General features: G+C 38.2%; 1 protein-coding gene across 1 annotated transcript in view; it reads right to left on the bottom strand.

Moving 5' to 3' along the window:
* LOC116177895 (protein dachsous-like) overlaps positions 1-18038 on the bottom strand; it is a gene marked incomplete at its 5' end in the record, with an annotated part of 59675 nt that overhangs the window by 25869 nt on the left and 15768 nt on the right. Inside the window, 6 exon segments of the mRNA XM_031497061.1 lie at positions 4984-5146; positions 5193-5367; positions 5416-5582; positions 12301-12470; positions 12731-12947; positions 13002-13195. Coding sequence (XP_031352921.1) covers positions 4984-5146; positions 5193-5367; positions 5416-5582; positions 12301-12470; positions 12731-12947; positions 13002-13195 — 1086 coding nt within the window.

Here is an 18038-nt window from a genome sequence, read left to right as displayed (position 1 = left end):
AAATTTCGTTTAAATTCTTCCATAAATAAAAAAGTTGGCACTGCGCATGCGCAAAACCAAATTTTGAAATTGGCGTTTGATTTTCCTTTATTCGAAGTGCTTATGTATCAAATTTCGTTTAAATTCTTCCATAAATAAAAAAGTTGGCACTGCGCATGCGCAAAACCAAATTTTGAAATTGGCGTTTGATTTTCCTTTATCCCAAGTGCCTCTGTATCAAATTTCGTTTAAATTCTTCCATAAATAAAAAAGTTGGCACTGCGCATGCGCAAAACCAAATTTTGAAATTGGCTTTGATTTTCCTTTATTCCAAGTACCTATGTATCAAATTTCATTCAAATACTTTATAAGTAAAAAAGTTTGCAATTCGGCTTATAAATGGTCGAGATGCGAAAAGGGCACTGTGAATTTTGAATCGATTCGATTCAACTTTTGGCATTGCGTATTATATGGCTAAATCTATGCCCATATTGAATTTCATGCAATTCAGTTCATAACTAACGGAGATGTAAAAGCGATCGAACATTTCTAAACAAAGTTATCGTTCACACGGACAGATAGATGGACAGACAGACAAAGGAACAGACGGAGAGACCAACCGGCAGGCGACAGATAGCAATGCAAAATTATAAACGATCTCTAGGATCGTTAATAAACGGCAAAAGTGTAAAATTATGGAACATGTAAAAAACGGTTTTTTGTTTTTTTTACAATAACTTTTTTTGTAAGCGGTACAGAAAAAATTCCTTCCTTGGTACAAGACTCGACACTATAACGAACCAAATAGCGAAAAAAGTAGAACAATAGCTCTTAAGATAAAAAACTAGTAGCGTCGCAAAGTTAGCGGACGGACGGACGGACGGACAAAGTGGCTACAATAGCGCATTTTTTTATTTTTGTGGAAATGCGCTAAAAATAATGAAATTCCTAGAGTGCACACTACTTCATTTCTAGGAGTAGCAGTGAACTCTAATCTATCATGGTCCGAACATGATGTGTCAACACTCAACGGTATGCAACAAACTAAACAGTGCGTTTTTCTTAATCATGACATTAAAGGTCGAAGCGCTCCTAAACGTCTACTATGCATTAGATTAGTGTACTCCGTGATTAATTATAATATAATTGTGTGGGGTATAACTCGTGTCATGCCAGTCTGGTATTCATCTTACAAAAACGAGTGCTCCGCCTCATATTTGGGCTAAAGTATAATGAAAGTTGTCGTAGTGTGTTTCGTGAGAATGGGATATTGACATTTTTTCCATCTATGTGTACAATTGTGTGGTACATACACAGGGTGACAATTTGAAAACTTACCGCCCCGCATATCTTAGTAAATAAACGAGATATTTAAAAAAATCAAAATCCGTTTCGGTAATTCGGAGGGGGAATCACAATGACATAGTTGGCGACGCACCCCCTCCAACCCCCTGCGCCCCAGCCACCCCAACTTTTAAATCTTAAATAGTGACCCCCCATGTGTGATACGTCGTTGGAAAGCTCTGAAAAAATGCTTTCCAACCATACCAAATAGCATTACATTTAGGTTAGTAATTATCGTGCAAATCAAAAAATAAACTAATATGATACATTTGAAATCTGTCGTATTTAAAACGCAACCGGCGAACATAGACGAACTAAGACAGAGAATAATTCAAGAATGTCGAAATATTGCAAAACCAACATTTGAAAAGGTTCGACAAGAGTTTGAGAATAGATTATAACTGGCGATCAAAAATGAGTTGCTGTCGAGTCGGCTTTGGAAGTTCAGGTTAAATACGATTTTCCATGTTTATTTTTTGATTTGCACGATAATTACTAACCTAAATGTAATGCTATTTGGTATGGTTGGAAAGCATTTTTTCAGAGCTTTCCAATGACGTATCACACATGGGGGGTCACTATTTAAGATTTAAAAGTTGGGGTGGCTGGGGCGCAGGGGGTTGGAGGGGGTGCGTCGCCAACTATGTCATTGTGATTCCCCCTCCGAATTACCGAAACGGATTTTGATTTTTTTAAATATCTCGTTTATTTACTAAGATATGGGGGGGGGTAAGTTTTCAAATTGTCACCCTGTATAAGCATCGACAAAAGTTTATAATCCGTAGTGATATCCACAGCTACAACACGAGGGAAAAAAATAAGCGTTTTTTTGGAAAAGCCGAGACATTCATTTTTTAAGAAGTCGCCGGAATATACCGGGTGCAAATATTTTAATATTGTAACGTGATTTTTAAATTCGGGTTCGATGTATATCAATATTTATTAAACAAAACTAAAACACTATAAAAACCGTACAATTTATATCGATTATTTATATCACACACTTCGCAATTTATATTTCCGCGCTCGATGTTTCATACGTACTCGATCTCGTTCGGTAGTAAAAACTGCTTGCGATGTTCGGTCCGCAACCATTTATACACGCAAGCAATGTAAGTCAAGAACACTCGCGTAATTACCGGATAAGTCTGGAATATTCCTATACAAATTCCACTATCGCGCGCGTAGAAAATTCCAGAGCGCCAAAGGCGACGTCATGTCTGGAGCGTTTCCGTTACAATATGTTACCGTATTCACTTAGTGAAGGTACATCACTTGTACAATAAAAAAAAATTAAAATGTTTTTTAATAGAAAATGTTGTTTACAGCCACCAGGAATTCTTTAGACTGTATGAAAAATGTCTAGTTTCCATTATTAATTTATATAGTAATTTATATTGTGAGATTTAGTACGAAGGACCTCCGCTGGTTATTATATTCTGTTTGTGACGATGTTATACAATTGTGCAATTGTCTTATACTGATTAAAATTATTATTATTATTATTAAAGGGAGAAAGCGATTCGAGATTTACGAAACGTTAAAACGCGTGACAGAATTCGCAACGGAAGGTAAAAGGTGCCCGAAGTTGACTACTTCTCGAAGACGCGCGCGCGCGCGCGCGCCTTGCAAAAGGTCGTTAATTTCGCCCCTAGGACAAAAAACAAAATTCCGCCACGCAGGAGTTGTGCGCGTTTACAACATCTTTCCGACGATACCAATTTGAAAAGAATCGGACCAAAACTGTAGTAGAAGATAGGAAAAAACTGAAAAACCTTTACGTTAGTATACTACGCTCGAGGATGACGCCCAGATGTCGCCAACCCCACATCATGTAGCCCTGTCCCTAAGGTTGACAAATTATACGGCCTTGTAGATACAGGTACACCCGTTGCCTTTCTACAAGAGTTCTTCTACGCGCCCACATTTGCTGCCATCCAGCTAGCCAGCCAGCCATCACGCGTTTTAGCGTTTCGTAAATCTCGAATGGCTGTCTCTCTTTCTCGTGTCGCCAATAGAAGCTCGAGCAATGAGAAGTGCCCCCCAAAAATTAAGTACTATCATTGAATAAAATTTATTCAATGGTACTATCTTGTGGAAGGTTTTTAGCGAGATCCCCCAAAATGTGGGTGTAATATAAGTATGCACCGAAAAAGGAAATGTGGTAATCTCCGACAAGATCTAACTGATGGTGGAGAAAAATCTTCAAACGCGAATTGCGGGTGAACGGGACGTCGGAAGTGGGTACCGTCAAAGGGAATGTGGTAGCTCCCGACATGATCTTACTGATGGTGGAGTTAAATCTTCAAACGCGAATTGCGGGTGAACGGGACATCGGAAGTGGGTACCGTCAAAGGGAATGTGGTATCCTTCGACAAGATCTTTTATTCATGGTTGAGTAAAAAGTGGCTAATAGAATACTGATCTGCCACACAAAAATGCGCTAAAGTCCCTTCGATCTCACACGAGGACTTTGATAATTTTTATCTTAAATTTAGCGTAAGGACATCTGTCCGAAATGATAGGTTATTTTTTGAAAAGGTACGGTGGACTCAGGACTTTTGCATAAAATAATTTGGTGAAACAGTGACGCAGCATGTTGCATACGTCGATTACGCGCATTTAACCAACCTTAGGCCCCTAAAGTGTGACTAATCCTGTTGTATTTACGGATACCATAAATGAATCGTAAACACGCGTTTTGTAGCTTTTGGATTCTTGAGGCATCAATTGATACATTTAATTTCAATTTATGCTCTTCAGAGATGTTGTTGATTAATTGCAGATTTTCACTAATTAGATCACACGCATTGTTAACTTGCTCTGCAGAGAATGTCAAATATCTTTGGGTATCATCCTTAGACCATATAGCACGTGGACTGCTATTAGCCCTATGCTTTCAATACAAAATGGGTGGTCACGGATAGAGGGCACTGTAGTCGTGGGTATGTGAATCTCAGGGTAAACTAAAGTCGTATGAACACCACTCGGATTGCGTAAAGAGTAGCTTTTATGGTAACCGCGTAGTACGGGAAGCTTTAAATATTCCTGATTATCTTCTATACGTCCACAAGTTAGGTTTGCTTTTTTTGCCATATCTAAGGGATTAATTAATTGACGTTTGTTAATTTATAGGTTGACAGCCTCAAATCGTGTCTCATCGGACAATTTCGGACAGACTCGTTTACCCTGAAACGCACATACCCAGGCAATGTCCTTGACCATATTTTAGTTACAATTAGCAGTCCATGTACTATATGGTCTAAGGTATCATCGGCATAGAAATGAGATTTACAGTGTTTCATTACATTTGAAAAATTAGAAATATAAATCATAAATAGAAGTGGGCCCAACACAGACCCTTGTGGTATCCCCCTGCCATTATATAAGAAATTCGAAAGTTCTCCCCCTAAAGAACCTGCCTGATACCTGTCACTTAAATAATTTTTGATCAACATCACCGCCCCTGGATCAAAGCTAATATAATTCAGTATAGCTATCATCAGTTTATGATCAAGAGTCAAGAGTTTACTACTATATTTTCTGCTTCTGTAGACGAGACTTGGCCGAAATCCCGTCCATTTAAACATAAAGACAATAAATTAAAAAAATAAAGGTAAAGAGGGAAGTAACATAATTGACCCGCAAGGGTAAACATACCTCCGTCTCAGTAAACCGCTCAGAATCAGATGCCTTAACCATGTATCTGATTTCCTTGATGGGTGGTGTATCAGCATCTATTTTGTTACCTGTTTTCACAAATATTTCTCCTAGACTCTCATGGATGGCCACCCACGTATCAGGAGTTTTGTCATCGACAGGTCTAAAAAATTACTTACAACTAACCACTAGTTGACAAATTACTGTACCTGATAGAGTAAATAACAACGTTATTTCCGGGACCGTCCTTATCAATCGCCGTTACTGTACCAATTACTGTGCTCTCTGCTGACCTTTCTATTACTTTCTTTTTAGAACCAACGGTTTCTTGAACAAATTCGGGATCGTTATCATTCACATCCAGAATCCCAATCGTAATTTGTACTAAAATATGGACTTACTTTAATAATGCGTAAACGGCTGTCTACTTACCTTCCACTTTATCATTTCCAATCTTTTGATTTTTATCAGTGACAACAAGGAAAATATTCAATGTGTCAAATAGTTCGTAATCCAATACGCATTTTTTATTATCTGATACCCTTAAATTGGCAGTTGCGGTATTTGGGGGGTTAAAATTAGTCTCTACCATAACGCATCTAAAAAGGAAACCTCATAAGAGCGTAATACTGCAGATCTGTTGCAGATCCTTCAAAACAATTTCAAACTTAGAAAAAACCATGAAAAAACCTAAATGTCTCTATCCCACTCTAAGACTTGCTCCTTTATTTTAGTATGGCTGATATAAAACCATAAGCTTTCACTTTTGATATATTATAGAACGTGTAAGATTTTCATAATATTCAGTACGTTGTCTAGTATTCGGGAACGTAACCTGATGGAGGGAATTTCGATGTTCAGGGAAAACTTGGAAAAGAGAAAATTGTGCGTCTCAACCAGACATGACTATTCTTTTGGTCAAAACCTCAAATACGAAAATCTCGAGAACGGAGTGTTGTAAATAGGTATTCGCACAAGGAAAATGGAAGGGCTGGTTGACACGTATATGTTGATAAGGTAAAAACCCAAAATGTCAATATCCCGAAAACGGATAATGCTGTATGTATATGAATACAACAACGAAGCAATAATCCTCAACCTGTTTACCAACTTTGTTAGGGAGAAAGCTAGACGCACTTAAATGCTATAGCCCATCAGCTCCCAACATAAAAATCATCCTTACACATTTATAAAGCAATTGAATAATTTCTTATAAGTATAGGTACGTACTTATAATACGGTTCTGAGAGTTCCAGTGAAGGACTAAAGGTAGATAAGAGTGTGTGAAATGTGTAGATAAATAGTGTTTACTTACACGTAAAAATTCAGTATAAATTACACGTTTATCGGCATAATTCTATATGAGTGCGACCAAGATCCTTGGCTGTATCGACAAATACTTATAGTAGGAGAGCTAGTGGTAGAATAGTAGTGTATATTCTAATAACATATCCGAGCGTCTGGCAGTAATTTCGCGGATGGTGTGGTGGCGGTGAGTGGTCGAAGATTTTGAAAATTCAAACAGTTTTATTATTAATGAACCTTTTTTATTTTATTTATGTACTGAAATGATAAATAATTATGCAAGACGATTTTTGCGGTATATAGACTTGGAAAGGCGCCTTTAATTATACGCAGTAGGGAATTGTCACATTTACAATAGCATAAACAAGTACCATTACTGCCCTCCGATTGGCGCACATGTATGACTATATCGCCGATTTTGAATGCGACGTCGCGGGTTCGAACCCCGGACGTGCGCATGTTTTTGTTTTATACAATAATGTTAAAAAAAGAAGCGTTCACTGGCAACACGTACCAAAAGGATTGTCGGTCCGGCAAATCAACCGAAGTAATTTAAAAAATAATGCATAAAAAAGGTTCATTAATAATAGAATTGTTTGAAGTTTCAAAATTTAATCCCTTTTCGAACATCCACCGCCACCGCACCATCCGTGGAATTGCTGCCAGACGCTCGGATATGTTATTAGCATATACATAACTATCCTATAGGTATCCAAATTTCAACAATAATAAAAATGTACCACTAGCTCTTAGCAGGCCCGTAGCCAGGGGGTGGCCAGGTGGGGTTGAGCCCCACCTAGAACGTGGTCTTGCCCCCACTGGAAATTCGGTTGATGGTTCCTTTACAAAAATTACAGAGGCAGTCGATATCAAACACTTCTTAAGCTCCACCTAGAAAAATACCGGCCACCCCTGCTACTTCATTCTGGCTACGGGCCTGGCTCATAGACTATCAGCACAGACAAGGCCGTCCTTAGGCCTGGAGTGAAATGTTTTACAGGGCATTTTTTAACAATGATTGTGGGGGGGGGGCACCCACCGGCAGGGGGTCCGGGAGCACTCCCCCGGAAATTTTTGAAAATTATACTTTCAAAGTCGTTACTTCAAGCACTTTCTCAAGATATTTTAGATACGTATATCTGAAAATATTATATTATTTTCATTCAACCAAAACGACTTAACATTTTTAAAACTACGCTTTACACGAACAAGGAACGGTATAAAATTTATGAACAAACTACCTACCCAAATAAGATGCTTGCCAACAAAACAATTTCAAACTCAAGTGCGAAAACGTCTGCAAAATAATGCATTCTACAGTGTAGAAGAGTACTTAAACTGGGATTTTAATATATGTGGTTGAGTTTTCTGTTTGTTTATCTACCATTTGTTTTCGTTTATACAGGGTGGCAATTTGAAAACTTACCACTCCCCATGTCTTAGTAAATAAACGAGATATTTTAAAAAATCAAAATCCGTTTCGGTAATTCGGAGGGGGAATCACAATGACATAGTTGGCGACGCACCTCCTCTAACCCCCTGCGTCCCAGCCACCCCAACTTTTAAATCTTAAATAATGACCCCCCATGTGTGATACGTGCTTGCTTTCTAACCATACCAAATAGCATTACATTTAGGTTAGTAATTATCGTGCAAATCAAACAAGTTAAAAAGTAATCGTAAACGATTTACATAAAGCGCATTTCCACTTGCATTCATTTCCCATTTGTAAGATGCAACTTCTGTTAAAATCGTAAAAATCGGCCACAAATATGAAAGATAGCGTTGCACATGGGCAATCCATTTTTGACGTGCTACTTCAATTTCAGTTTATGAGAAGAATTTCATTTCAATGCTTTTCTAAATAAGAAAGTTGGAACTGCGCATGCGCAAACCTAAATGTTAAAACTAATGTTACTGCGCACGCGCAAAGCCAAATTTGGAAACTGGCGTTTGATTTTCCTTTATCCCAAGTGCCTATGTATCAAATTTCGTTTAAATTCTTCCATAAATAAAAAAGTTGGCACTGCGCATGCGCAAAACCAATTGGCGTTTGATTTTCCTTTATCCCAAGTGCCTATGTATCAAATTTCGTTTAAATTCTTCCATAAATAAAAAAGTTGGCACTGCGCATGCGCAAAACCAAATTTGAAATTGGCGTTTGATTTTCCTTTATCCCAAGTGCCTATGTATCAAATTTCGTTTAAATTCTTCCATAAATAAAAAAAGTTGGCACTGCGCATGCGCAAAACCAAATTTTGAAATTGGCGTTTGATTTTCCTTTATTCGAAGTGCCTATGTATCAAATTTCGTTTAAATTCTTCCATTAAATAAAAAAGTTGGCACTGCGCATGCGCAAAACCAAATTTTGAAATTGGCGTTTGATTTTCCTTTATTCCAAGTGCCTATGTATCAAATTTCATTCAAATATTTTTATAAGTAAAAAAGTTTGCAATTCGGTTTATAAATGGTCGAGATGCGAAAAGGGCACTGTGAATTTTGAATCGATTCGATTCAACTTTTGGCATTGCGTATTATATGGCTAAAGCTATGCCCATATTGAATTTCATGCAATTCAGTTCATAACTAACGGAGATGTAAAAGCGATCGAACATTTCTAAACAAAATTATCGTTCACACGGACAGATAGATGGACAGACAGACAAAGGAACAGGCGGACAGACCAGCATGCAGACGACAGATAGCAATGCAAAATTATAAACGATATCTAGCAAAAGTGTAAAATTATAGAACATGTAAAAAAAACGGTTTTTTGTTTTTTTTACAATAACTTTTTTTGTAAGCGGTACAGACGAAATTCCTTCCTTGGTACAAGACTCGACACCATAACGAACCAAATAGCGAAAAAAGTAGAACAATAGCTCTTAAGATAAAGAACTAGTAGCGTCGCAAAACGAGCGGACGGACGGACGGACGGACGGACAAAGTGGCCACAACAGCGCATTTTTTTTATTTTTGTGGAAATGCGCTAAAAATAAACTAATATGATACGAGGCAGGTTCAATAAATACACGTTCGAGCGATGTTACATATAAGCGGTTCATTTAAGCTAAACAAAATTGCCATTACTACATAAGCAGGCATCCCACTGCTTCACAAAACGCGGTATACCGGTGGCATACCACTCCTGTGGCTGTTGACAGAACCATGTGAAAACTACCTGCTCGACTTCAGCGTCCAAATGGAATCGCTGTCCCTTGAGTGCCTTCTTTAAGAGTCCAAAGACATGGAAGTAATAGGGTGACAGAACCGAGCTGTGACGGGGGTGTTCTAATACCTCCTACCTCAGTCGCGCTATCTGTGACGTGATAATGTTAGCGATATGCGGACGGGCGTTATTGTGAAAGAGAATCACGCCTTTCGTAAGCATCCCAAGACGTTTATTCTTTATGGCTGTACGCAAGCGAGTCAAAGTTTCACTGTATCGGACAGCATTGATGTTAACATGAGGGTCTTTAAATTCATGGTCCACGGTGATCGAAAAAGCAGGTACTGCTCGGTGATCGATTTTGGACGCTCCAACGATATGACCTGCCATACTGAAACGCGCACAACAACTGTGTATTCTACGAATATCACGAGTCAACTGTCACAGTAGACACCTACATTACCGACGACCGTCCTATGTAACTCTCTGCGGTTATAGCACAACTAACATTCGTGCAACAGCGTTCGAACGTGTATTTATTGAACATGCCTCGTACATTTTCTAAAGTTGGCTTTTATTTCAATAAATGTTCAAAATGGTTTCCGTTATTGGTAAGGCAGTAGTACTACTGAAACTCTTGTCGAACCTTTTCAAATGTTAGTTTTGCAATATTTCGACATTCTTGAATTATTCTCTGTCTTAAGGCGGATTTATAGTTCCGTAGCCGTAAGAACGTAAGAACGGAACCGTAAAATCTTACGTTAACGAAAATTATAGATTTATAGTTCCGTAGTGGCAAGTGGCAGCTTGCGCATTAGCGCGTAACGAATTCTGTCATTGTATGTCATCTGTCAGTAAGAGTAACGTGCATTTCAAAATAATAATAACCAACAAAGTGTCAATAATTATTGTAAATAAACGAAACTCAACTGTTTGAATTATCCGAGTACTACCGAACACAAGCGCGTTAGCACGATTTACCGTAAGAAATAAGATTTGGGCATTTCCTACGTACCGTAACCGTTCTAACGCAACGTTAACGCGAATTATAAATGTTCACACCCAACAAGTAGGGTTTAATTCCAAACGTTACGGTAAGGTGTTGCGGGTACGGAACTGTAAATTCAGCTTTAGTTCGCCGGTTGCGTTTTAAATACGACAGATTTCAAATGTATCATTTTTTGATTTGCACGATAATTACTAACCTAAATGTAATGCTATTTGTATGGTTGGAAAGCATTTTTTCAGAGCTTTCCAACGACGTATCACACATGGGGGGTCACTATTTAAGATTTAAAAGTTGGGGTGGCTGGGGCGCAGGGGGTTGGAGGGGTGCGTCGCCAACTATGTCATTGTGATTCCCCCTCCGTATTACCGAAACGGATTTTGATTTTTTAAAATATGTCGTTTATTTCCTAAGACATGGGGGGGGGTAAGTTTTCAAATTAATTGCTACCCCGTAAGTGAAAAAACCACTATACAGTGCATTTGTCGCTGGAAAAGTTGCAGTACATGAGTTGAATTGTCACTTATAATTGCACAAAGAGGTTTGTATTTTACCGAGTAAATTTGGGTTGTTTAGGTAATGAAAATCTGTTGCCTAGCAATTAGACGAGAAAAACTGTCAACTAATAAAAATGCGACACCGCAGGTGGAGCATTTTTAGGTTGACAGTTTTTCGAGTTCAATTGCTAAAAGGAAACAGATTTGAATTGCAACAACCCAAATTTACTCGGTTTAAATACAAACCTCGAGTGTAATTCGGCAGGACAATTTAACGAACAAGAAATTCACCATATTAATCAATTATTGACAGACGTCAAACTAGTCATATGGGAAAGGATAATGCGATAATTGGTTCGAAAATGAATAAGTGAAAAAACCACTAGTGCATTTGTCGCTGGAAAAGTTGCAGGTAACTTTTGCCGCTGTCAAAGTGACAATTTCACTGCGGCTTATGCGATTTTTTATACATGAGTTGAATTGTCAACAGTAATATCCCAAGTGCACAAAAATAGCCGATTAAATTTTGACGTTGTCGGCAAATGTTTTGCTTAGAAGTACGTCGAGTCAATTTGCCACGTAACAAAATCTAAGCAAGAGCATGTTTGTGATCGTCTAAGTATCTTTGTTATTTAGGTAAAACGAATCAAATCAAAAACGATAAAATTTACACACATTTTTGACCGCGGTAAAATTTAGACGTTTGCAAATTAATTGCTGAAATATGGACAGTAACGATAGCAATTCTAGTGCATTTACTACATAAAGGAAATAATCTTCATAAGAAGAAAGAATCTATCTATGTTGTTGTAAGTTTTCGAATGCTACCTTTTACCTTTGTCGTGACATACATGCCCTTACGGTTAGATTTTTGCATATGAAGGTTGGCAAAAAGTCGGCGTGGGTAAATGGTTTTTTGTTGGTGTCATAATGTTGAGTCTAATCTCTGACTTTAACACGAAAACTTCATGCATTTTCACCTGTACTTTTCGCGTTAAATGAATGGTAGTCGATGACCGAGCAGAGTTATGCCATTTTGATGTTTTTTATGTACATGCAATTTATCATCTTGCGAGTTGTTTTGTTTAAATTCTCGGGGTACTCACAAAGGGAAGCTCTGAACGAGACTCGTCCGCTTTACGTTACGTTTACTATTGTTATTCTGAATTTGCATTAAGGATATGATTTTATCTAAAATTCCCCTTTTGAAAATCGTATGGGATCCTTCTTTTAGTTTGTGAATTATGTGCTTGACCCGCAAAATAATTGTAAGATATTAGAAGTTTAAAATCTTACAATCTCGTTAGATTGTAATATTAAAAAGTTAAGCGATTACATACCCGATGCCATGTTGTACTTTTTGACCATTTTTTATTGCAACTGACCGGCCCCAATTTATTGAAAATTCTAAGAGTGGTTCGGTATCTGGATCAGTAGCCGTAATTTTAGTTTTATCGTTAATTAATTTGCCAACTACTTCGTTTTCTTGTACACTTATTTCCAGTCCTTCCTGCAATACAAAATTTTCTATAATACTTAGTGTTAAATTTAAGATACAGGGTGGCCCACGAATAGCTGAGTCGATTATTATATAGGAAACTAATGCGAATAGAGATCTAAAAAATTGTATTATTATCGGTGATAGAACGACTTAAAACTTTTCTGAAAATTGAACTAGTAGATTTCCTAATGGAGTGTGCCTACAGCACCCACAACAACAGGAATCGATTCGAATTAGTTTCCATGTAATGTAAAGCGATATTTACGTACTACGCTTATACTGGGTGTCTCGTCATTAACGTCTAAAACATTGATTGTTAGCTGTGCGGTTGCCCGGTGAGGCTTTTCGTAAAGTGAGTCTTGCGCAAGAACTTGGACGATCACTACTGTCATCTTTTCATAATCAAATACCTTCGCAAATTTTGTCGTAATTAGACCCGCATCGCTTATCCTGAAGTTCTTATCCGCTGACCCTAGCAAACTGTATCTAAAAAATCACAAAATATTGATCTTTCGAGCACTGGGAATAGTAGGAGCTTACTTTACTACATCGTCTTTATCCTTGTCTGTTGCTACGATAGTCGCAACAGAAAAATCAGCACCTGCATCCTCCGTCACATTAACTGTGTACTCTTCTTGTTCAAATACTGGCGGCTCATCATTCAAATCTAGTAACGATACATGGATGGTCGTGGTATTGAAACGAGTTTCATCTACGGTTTCAGCAGCACGAATCTGTTAAACAAAGAAATTTCAAAATATGCGGCATATTATTGATTATTTTCCTATAGCACAGACCTGTGGTCGATTCGATTTGTCACCAAAAGATGTTACGGTGCAGAAAATCTGAAACTATTCGACAAAGAGAAGGACGAGTCGAGTGAATAGACATGAATAGGTACATCAATTAATTGGGATCAGTAGACATTTGTATAAGTAGAAGAAATAGTTTTTCGCACACCACTGATACAACACAGTCAAGTTAAGAAACTTGACTCCCTGTATATCACAATGTGACGAAACTACTCATTTATGAACCCAGGAACATCATAATAATCTTAATATTTGTGTCCAGGTGCAAAGAGACGGAATTCAGTTGTACAGTGTGAATATATAGATTGTAGAGGAACGGCCCAGCCTGTTCACAGATAATATGTATACCTACCATTGAACTAGATACCTACTCGTAACTGGAATGGCATCGCCCGTAAACAAACGATGCAAGGGCGCCGTGACAAGAGAGATAGGTAGAGGTAGGTATACTTCATTGTACTTATTGCACTCACGTGGCGTTTATGCGTTTTACAAAACAATGTGCCAGACAAGGATGTTTATAGAAACAACGTACCAAACGTAAAGGTGGGAATAGACCAAGCAAACATTGTTGTGCAACAGTTGAACAACAGGTAGGCAACTGTTGGCTAACTTGTTTCCGTGGGGAGAAAACATTGTCGACAAACTGTTGGTCAACAGCGACCAGCCTGCTTTCTCCGGTGTTTGTCCAGTGTTCGTTCACTAAAGTTGACCCGTATACGGCTATACGCGTCTACACTGAAGATGCTGTGTGCACACTGTAGGGCAACATCTCCTTTGAAGTACCGCCTCATGAGCGAACACCGCGCAGCAGTTCGGCAACAGGTGCACAACTGTTGCGCAACACGTACGCACTGTGTAAACTTGTGTGTTTTTCAACTGTTGTTCAACTGTGGCACAACAATGTTTGCTTGGTCTATTCCCACCTTTTAAGGTGCGCCGAGCAGCACGAACAAGCAGAACGAAACAAACAGAGCCAGCAGCATCAAGAATAACCAAAATCATATTCGTCGTGTTTAGCCTGTTTGCAGCGTTTTGAGTGCTTGCAATCAGGTAAAACACTTTCGACTGTTCGGTCAGGTAGCGGTACATCAAAGGGAACCATCCGGCGCGCGCGAGCATAGTTGACGGCGGTTTTGTGATTTTATAGTTTTTACTGTTCGTCGTCCGTGTCCGAACCGAAAGAGCGCAAACATCCACTACAATGTGAACACTTTACTTGCGAACAAAACGATCTTTACATAGTGGTACAAACTAAACAAGCAATGCTCCGGCAAACAGTGTAAGTGCCGTTCCAGTTACAGAGTATACAGTTCAATGATGCCTACACATAGCCTGTTTATTAAAAAAATTTGTGCATTAGGTATTTAAGTTATGAGATTCCTCACGAGGCGATATAACTACAGGCATAGAGTAAACGTTGTTTACTCTATGCTACAGGCAAATAAAGTTACTATGCGAGTACGTTAGGATTGCAAAAAAAAGTCTATTATAAGTAACCGGTAAACCATAACTGCCAATTAAATGCTATGCAGCTTCTTATACGAACCCAGACGCGTAATAATTGGACCAAAACAAATAGACTTTCCCTTTTTGATCGCTTTTCTGTTTATTTTATAATTATTGGAGTTGATAAAAAGTATTAGATAATGCTGATGAATTGAAAAAAACCACATAGGTAGTATCAAATAAGCGCGATCGTATTCATTAAATTTATAAAATTCTTCTGTACGTTATGTTGTGATTGAACTTCTCCTGAACGGCTGGAGGAGATATTGAGCTTGGATGACCTAAAGCAGGCCTTCCACGTGCATTCATTTCATCGAACTTGGAGTGTACACTCCTACAAACAGACCAAGTTCGAACGTGGAAGGGGTCATCGCGCAAAGTTTGCATCGTTCTTGGTGCGGAGCGAAGAGTTTTGCCAACCCTAAATTCTTGGCGCGGAGCGATGCTTGGCGCGTGCGTGGATGTGGTTGTCGCTCCTGGAGTTAAGACATAAGTGAGATAGATTTACGCATTGTAGTACATGTGGAACCGAAAACGCATATCGTTGTTTTCGCGTGCACAATCGTACCTGTATTTGTTCGCCAAGTTTGTACGAACCATGTGCGAACGTGGAAGTGGTGTTTCAACATTCTGTTCCAAGTTCGAAGACATGGCGTTAATTCCAAGTTCGATGAAATGAATGCACGTGGAAGGCCTGCTAGTGATATTTGATACCAAAAAAATGAGGTCACTGACCGCTGATAACCTTGAAAATAAAAATAGATAACATTACAAAAATGGTGCCAACGTTGCAAATGTAATTTGACACCTTAAAAATGGTTTCATTGATCTTGACTAACCTTATTAAGTCATAAGTGTAATTAGACATCACAAGAAATGAGGTCCTCGACCTTGGATTACTTCAAACGTATAGTTTGATATCACAAACTGGGGTCCTTGACCTTGTATGCCCTTGAGAGTGTAATTAGACACCACATAAAAATGAGGTCATTGATCTTGGATGACCTCGAACATGTAATTTGGCACCACACAAATGGGGCCAATGACCTTAGATGACCTCAAGAATGTAATTGGCCACCACAACAGATGAGGTCATTGAACTTCTATGACCTTTAAAACGTAATTTGATACCACAAAGAATGGGTTCATTGTCCTCGGACGACCTTGAGAATGAAATTATACGCCACATAAAAATGAGGCCATTGACTTTGGCTGACTTTGAGAATGTAATTAGAGACTGCCTTAAACGAGGCCATTGACCTCAGATGACCTTGAGAAAATATAATTTTACACGGACAAAATGAATTCATTGATCTTGGACATATAGCAAATAATATAAAGAGGCGTCATGGGATAGTATATTGTTGCAGTAGAAAATCTTCTAAGGAAGTGTTGCTATCTTGTGACTGTTCTTCAAAGCTGTTGTATCGCTGTATTACCATATAGCAGCATGTAACCTGTATTACCTATTTAAATGTACTGACAACAAAGTTGAGATTTGAATTACGTCATTACTTTGCACCAGACACAGACCGATACTGTCAGCATTATATTTAATCACCGGAATGTGATATTATGCTTCCTATGCAAGGAGTCTTTTAATTCTTTCAGGCCATAGACCTATTTATTTTATTATTTTAACGCCTTACCTTTACCCAATTACAAACTTTATTTGAATTTAGCTAGCAATGAAAATTAAATACAGTGAGAAAATATAACTGATTATGCGTATAATTTCTAACGTTTTTGTTGGATTAGCCGTACACGTAGACCGTTTTAACACTGCTTTAGGAATTTTGTGTGGAATTTACGCAAACAAGGCCCTTTTGCGCAATTCACTAATGTGGGAGTGCTGTATAGTGTATTTGTGAGAGCAAAGATCCATTCCATCCATACTACCATTGTATATAAAGATGTATATACAATGATACTAGGCATTAAAAAAATACTACATCGGAACTGATTCGGCACTGGGCAGTCGGCAGTTCCGCACAGAAAAATCAGGAAAATTCTCTCTTCCCTGACCTACTTCCTACTTTACGAAGATTGAATTACTTTTATGACTTGAAGATAAAGCAAAAATTTACGTAGGCGTAGATGAAGATCACATTACAAGGCCATTTTCACTTTTATCTAATTCTATAATAGAATTTGAAGTCGGACGTTGATTATGTAGATTACTTCTTATGACGTATGTGATGAAATTTTTCTGAAATACTTCTCGTCAATTTTCTTAGTGTAATTTAGTCCATGTCCACAGCATTGAAATTTCTTTTTTTTTGTAATGATAATTAAGCTACAGAACAAAGCGATACAAGCTTTATAGGAGAGTCGATGGTGTCCGTCTGTCCGTCCGTGAACAGGATAGGTAACTGCCAAACGCTTGAGCCGATTCGGTTCAAACTGCGCACAGTTGGCCTATACTCTATATCATATGTAATAAACTTATTAAAAATGGGCCAAATCCAAGCACCCCGTACATGAATGTATTTCTCATGTTCAAAAACATGCACACAATAAATATGAAATTTTTTTGCCTATTGTACTACACAATGGCCCATATGAATAAAAGTGAGCAAATGCATATACTTGCAAAATTCAAAGTAAATACTCGTAAGTGCTCCTTCGCACTGGGTGACTTAGCAGCGCTGCTAAGCGGCAGGACAGGACGCAGTGCAGCACTGTGAAACAAACCAGTATGAAGGGGGCACTTACGAGTATTTACTTTGAATTTTGAGTTTTCATAAAATAATTGTTACGTAAATCAGTGATGTCATTTAAAACGCTATGCCGTCTTGCGATGCAAATATAGCTAAGATAATGTTCTATAATGGGCATGATCAAACGATATGCAAAAGTTTATTATTAAATGACAAATTGTGGTAGGTCAAGGTAAAGACCATCTTTCGTCAATGGGAGCAGCACATTTATTATAATAATGTTATGTGAGTAGCAAAATGTCGCTGATAAATAAAAGTACACATTTCAGGGTCGCGTGTCGCCCACTCCATTCTCCACTTATTAACGCACAGCGAGCTGAGATAACAACATTAACAAGCAGTGTTAGTAATAATTTAGTACACTATTATTGAATCCAGAGGGAGCGCCGGCATTTGCTTTTCGCCATCTATGTTCAGGGATAGTCTCTCACTGCCACAAATTTATACAACATGGAATCTCTTTATATTATTTACTCTATGTCTTGGATGACCGTGAGAATATCAGTGGCGGCTCGTGCACTTTGAGTATGGGGGCG

This window comes from Photinus pyralis, unplaced genomic scaffold, assembly GCF_008802855.1.
Source record: "Photinus pyralis isolate 1611_PpyrPB1 unplaced genomic scaffold, Ppyr1.3 Ppyr1.4_LG8, whole genome shotgun sequence".
Lineage (NCBI taxonomy): Eukaryota > Metazoa > Arthropoda > Insecta > Coleoptera > Lampyridae > Photinus > Photinus pyralis.
This window is presented reverse-complemented; position numbering and strand designations above follow the sequence as displayed.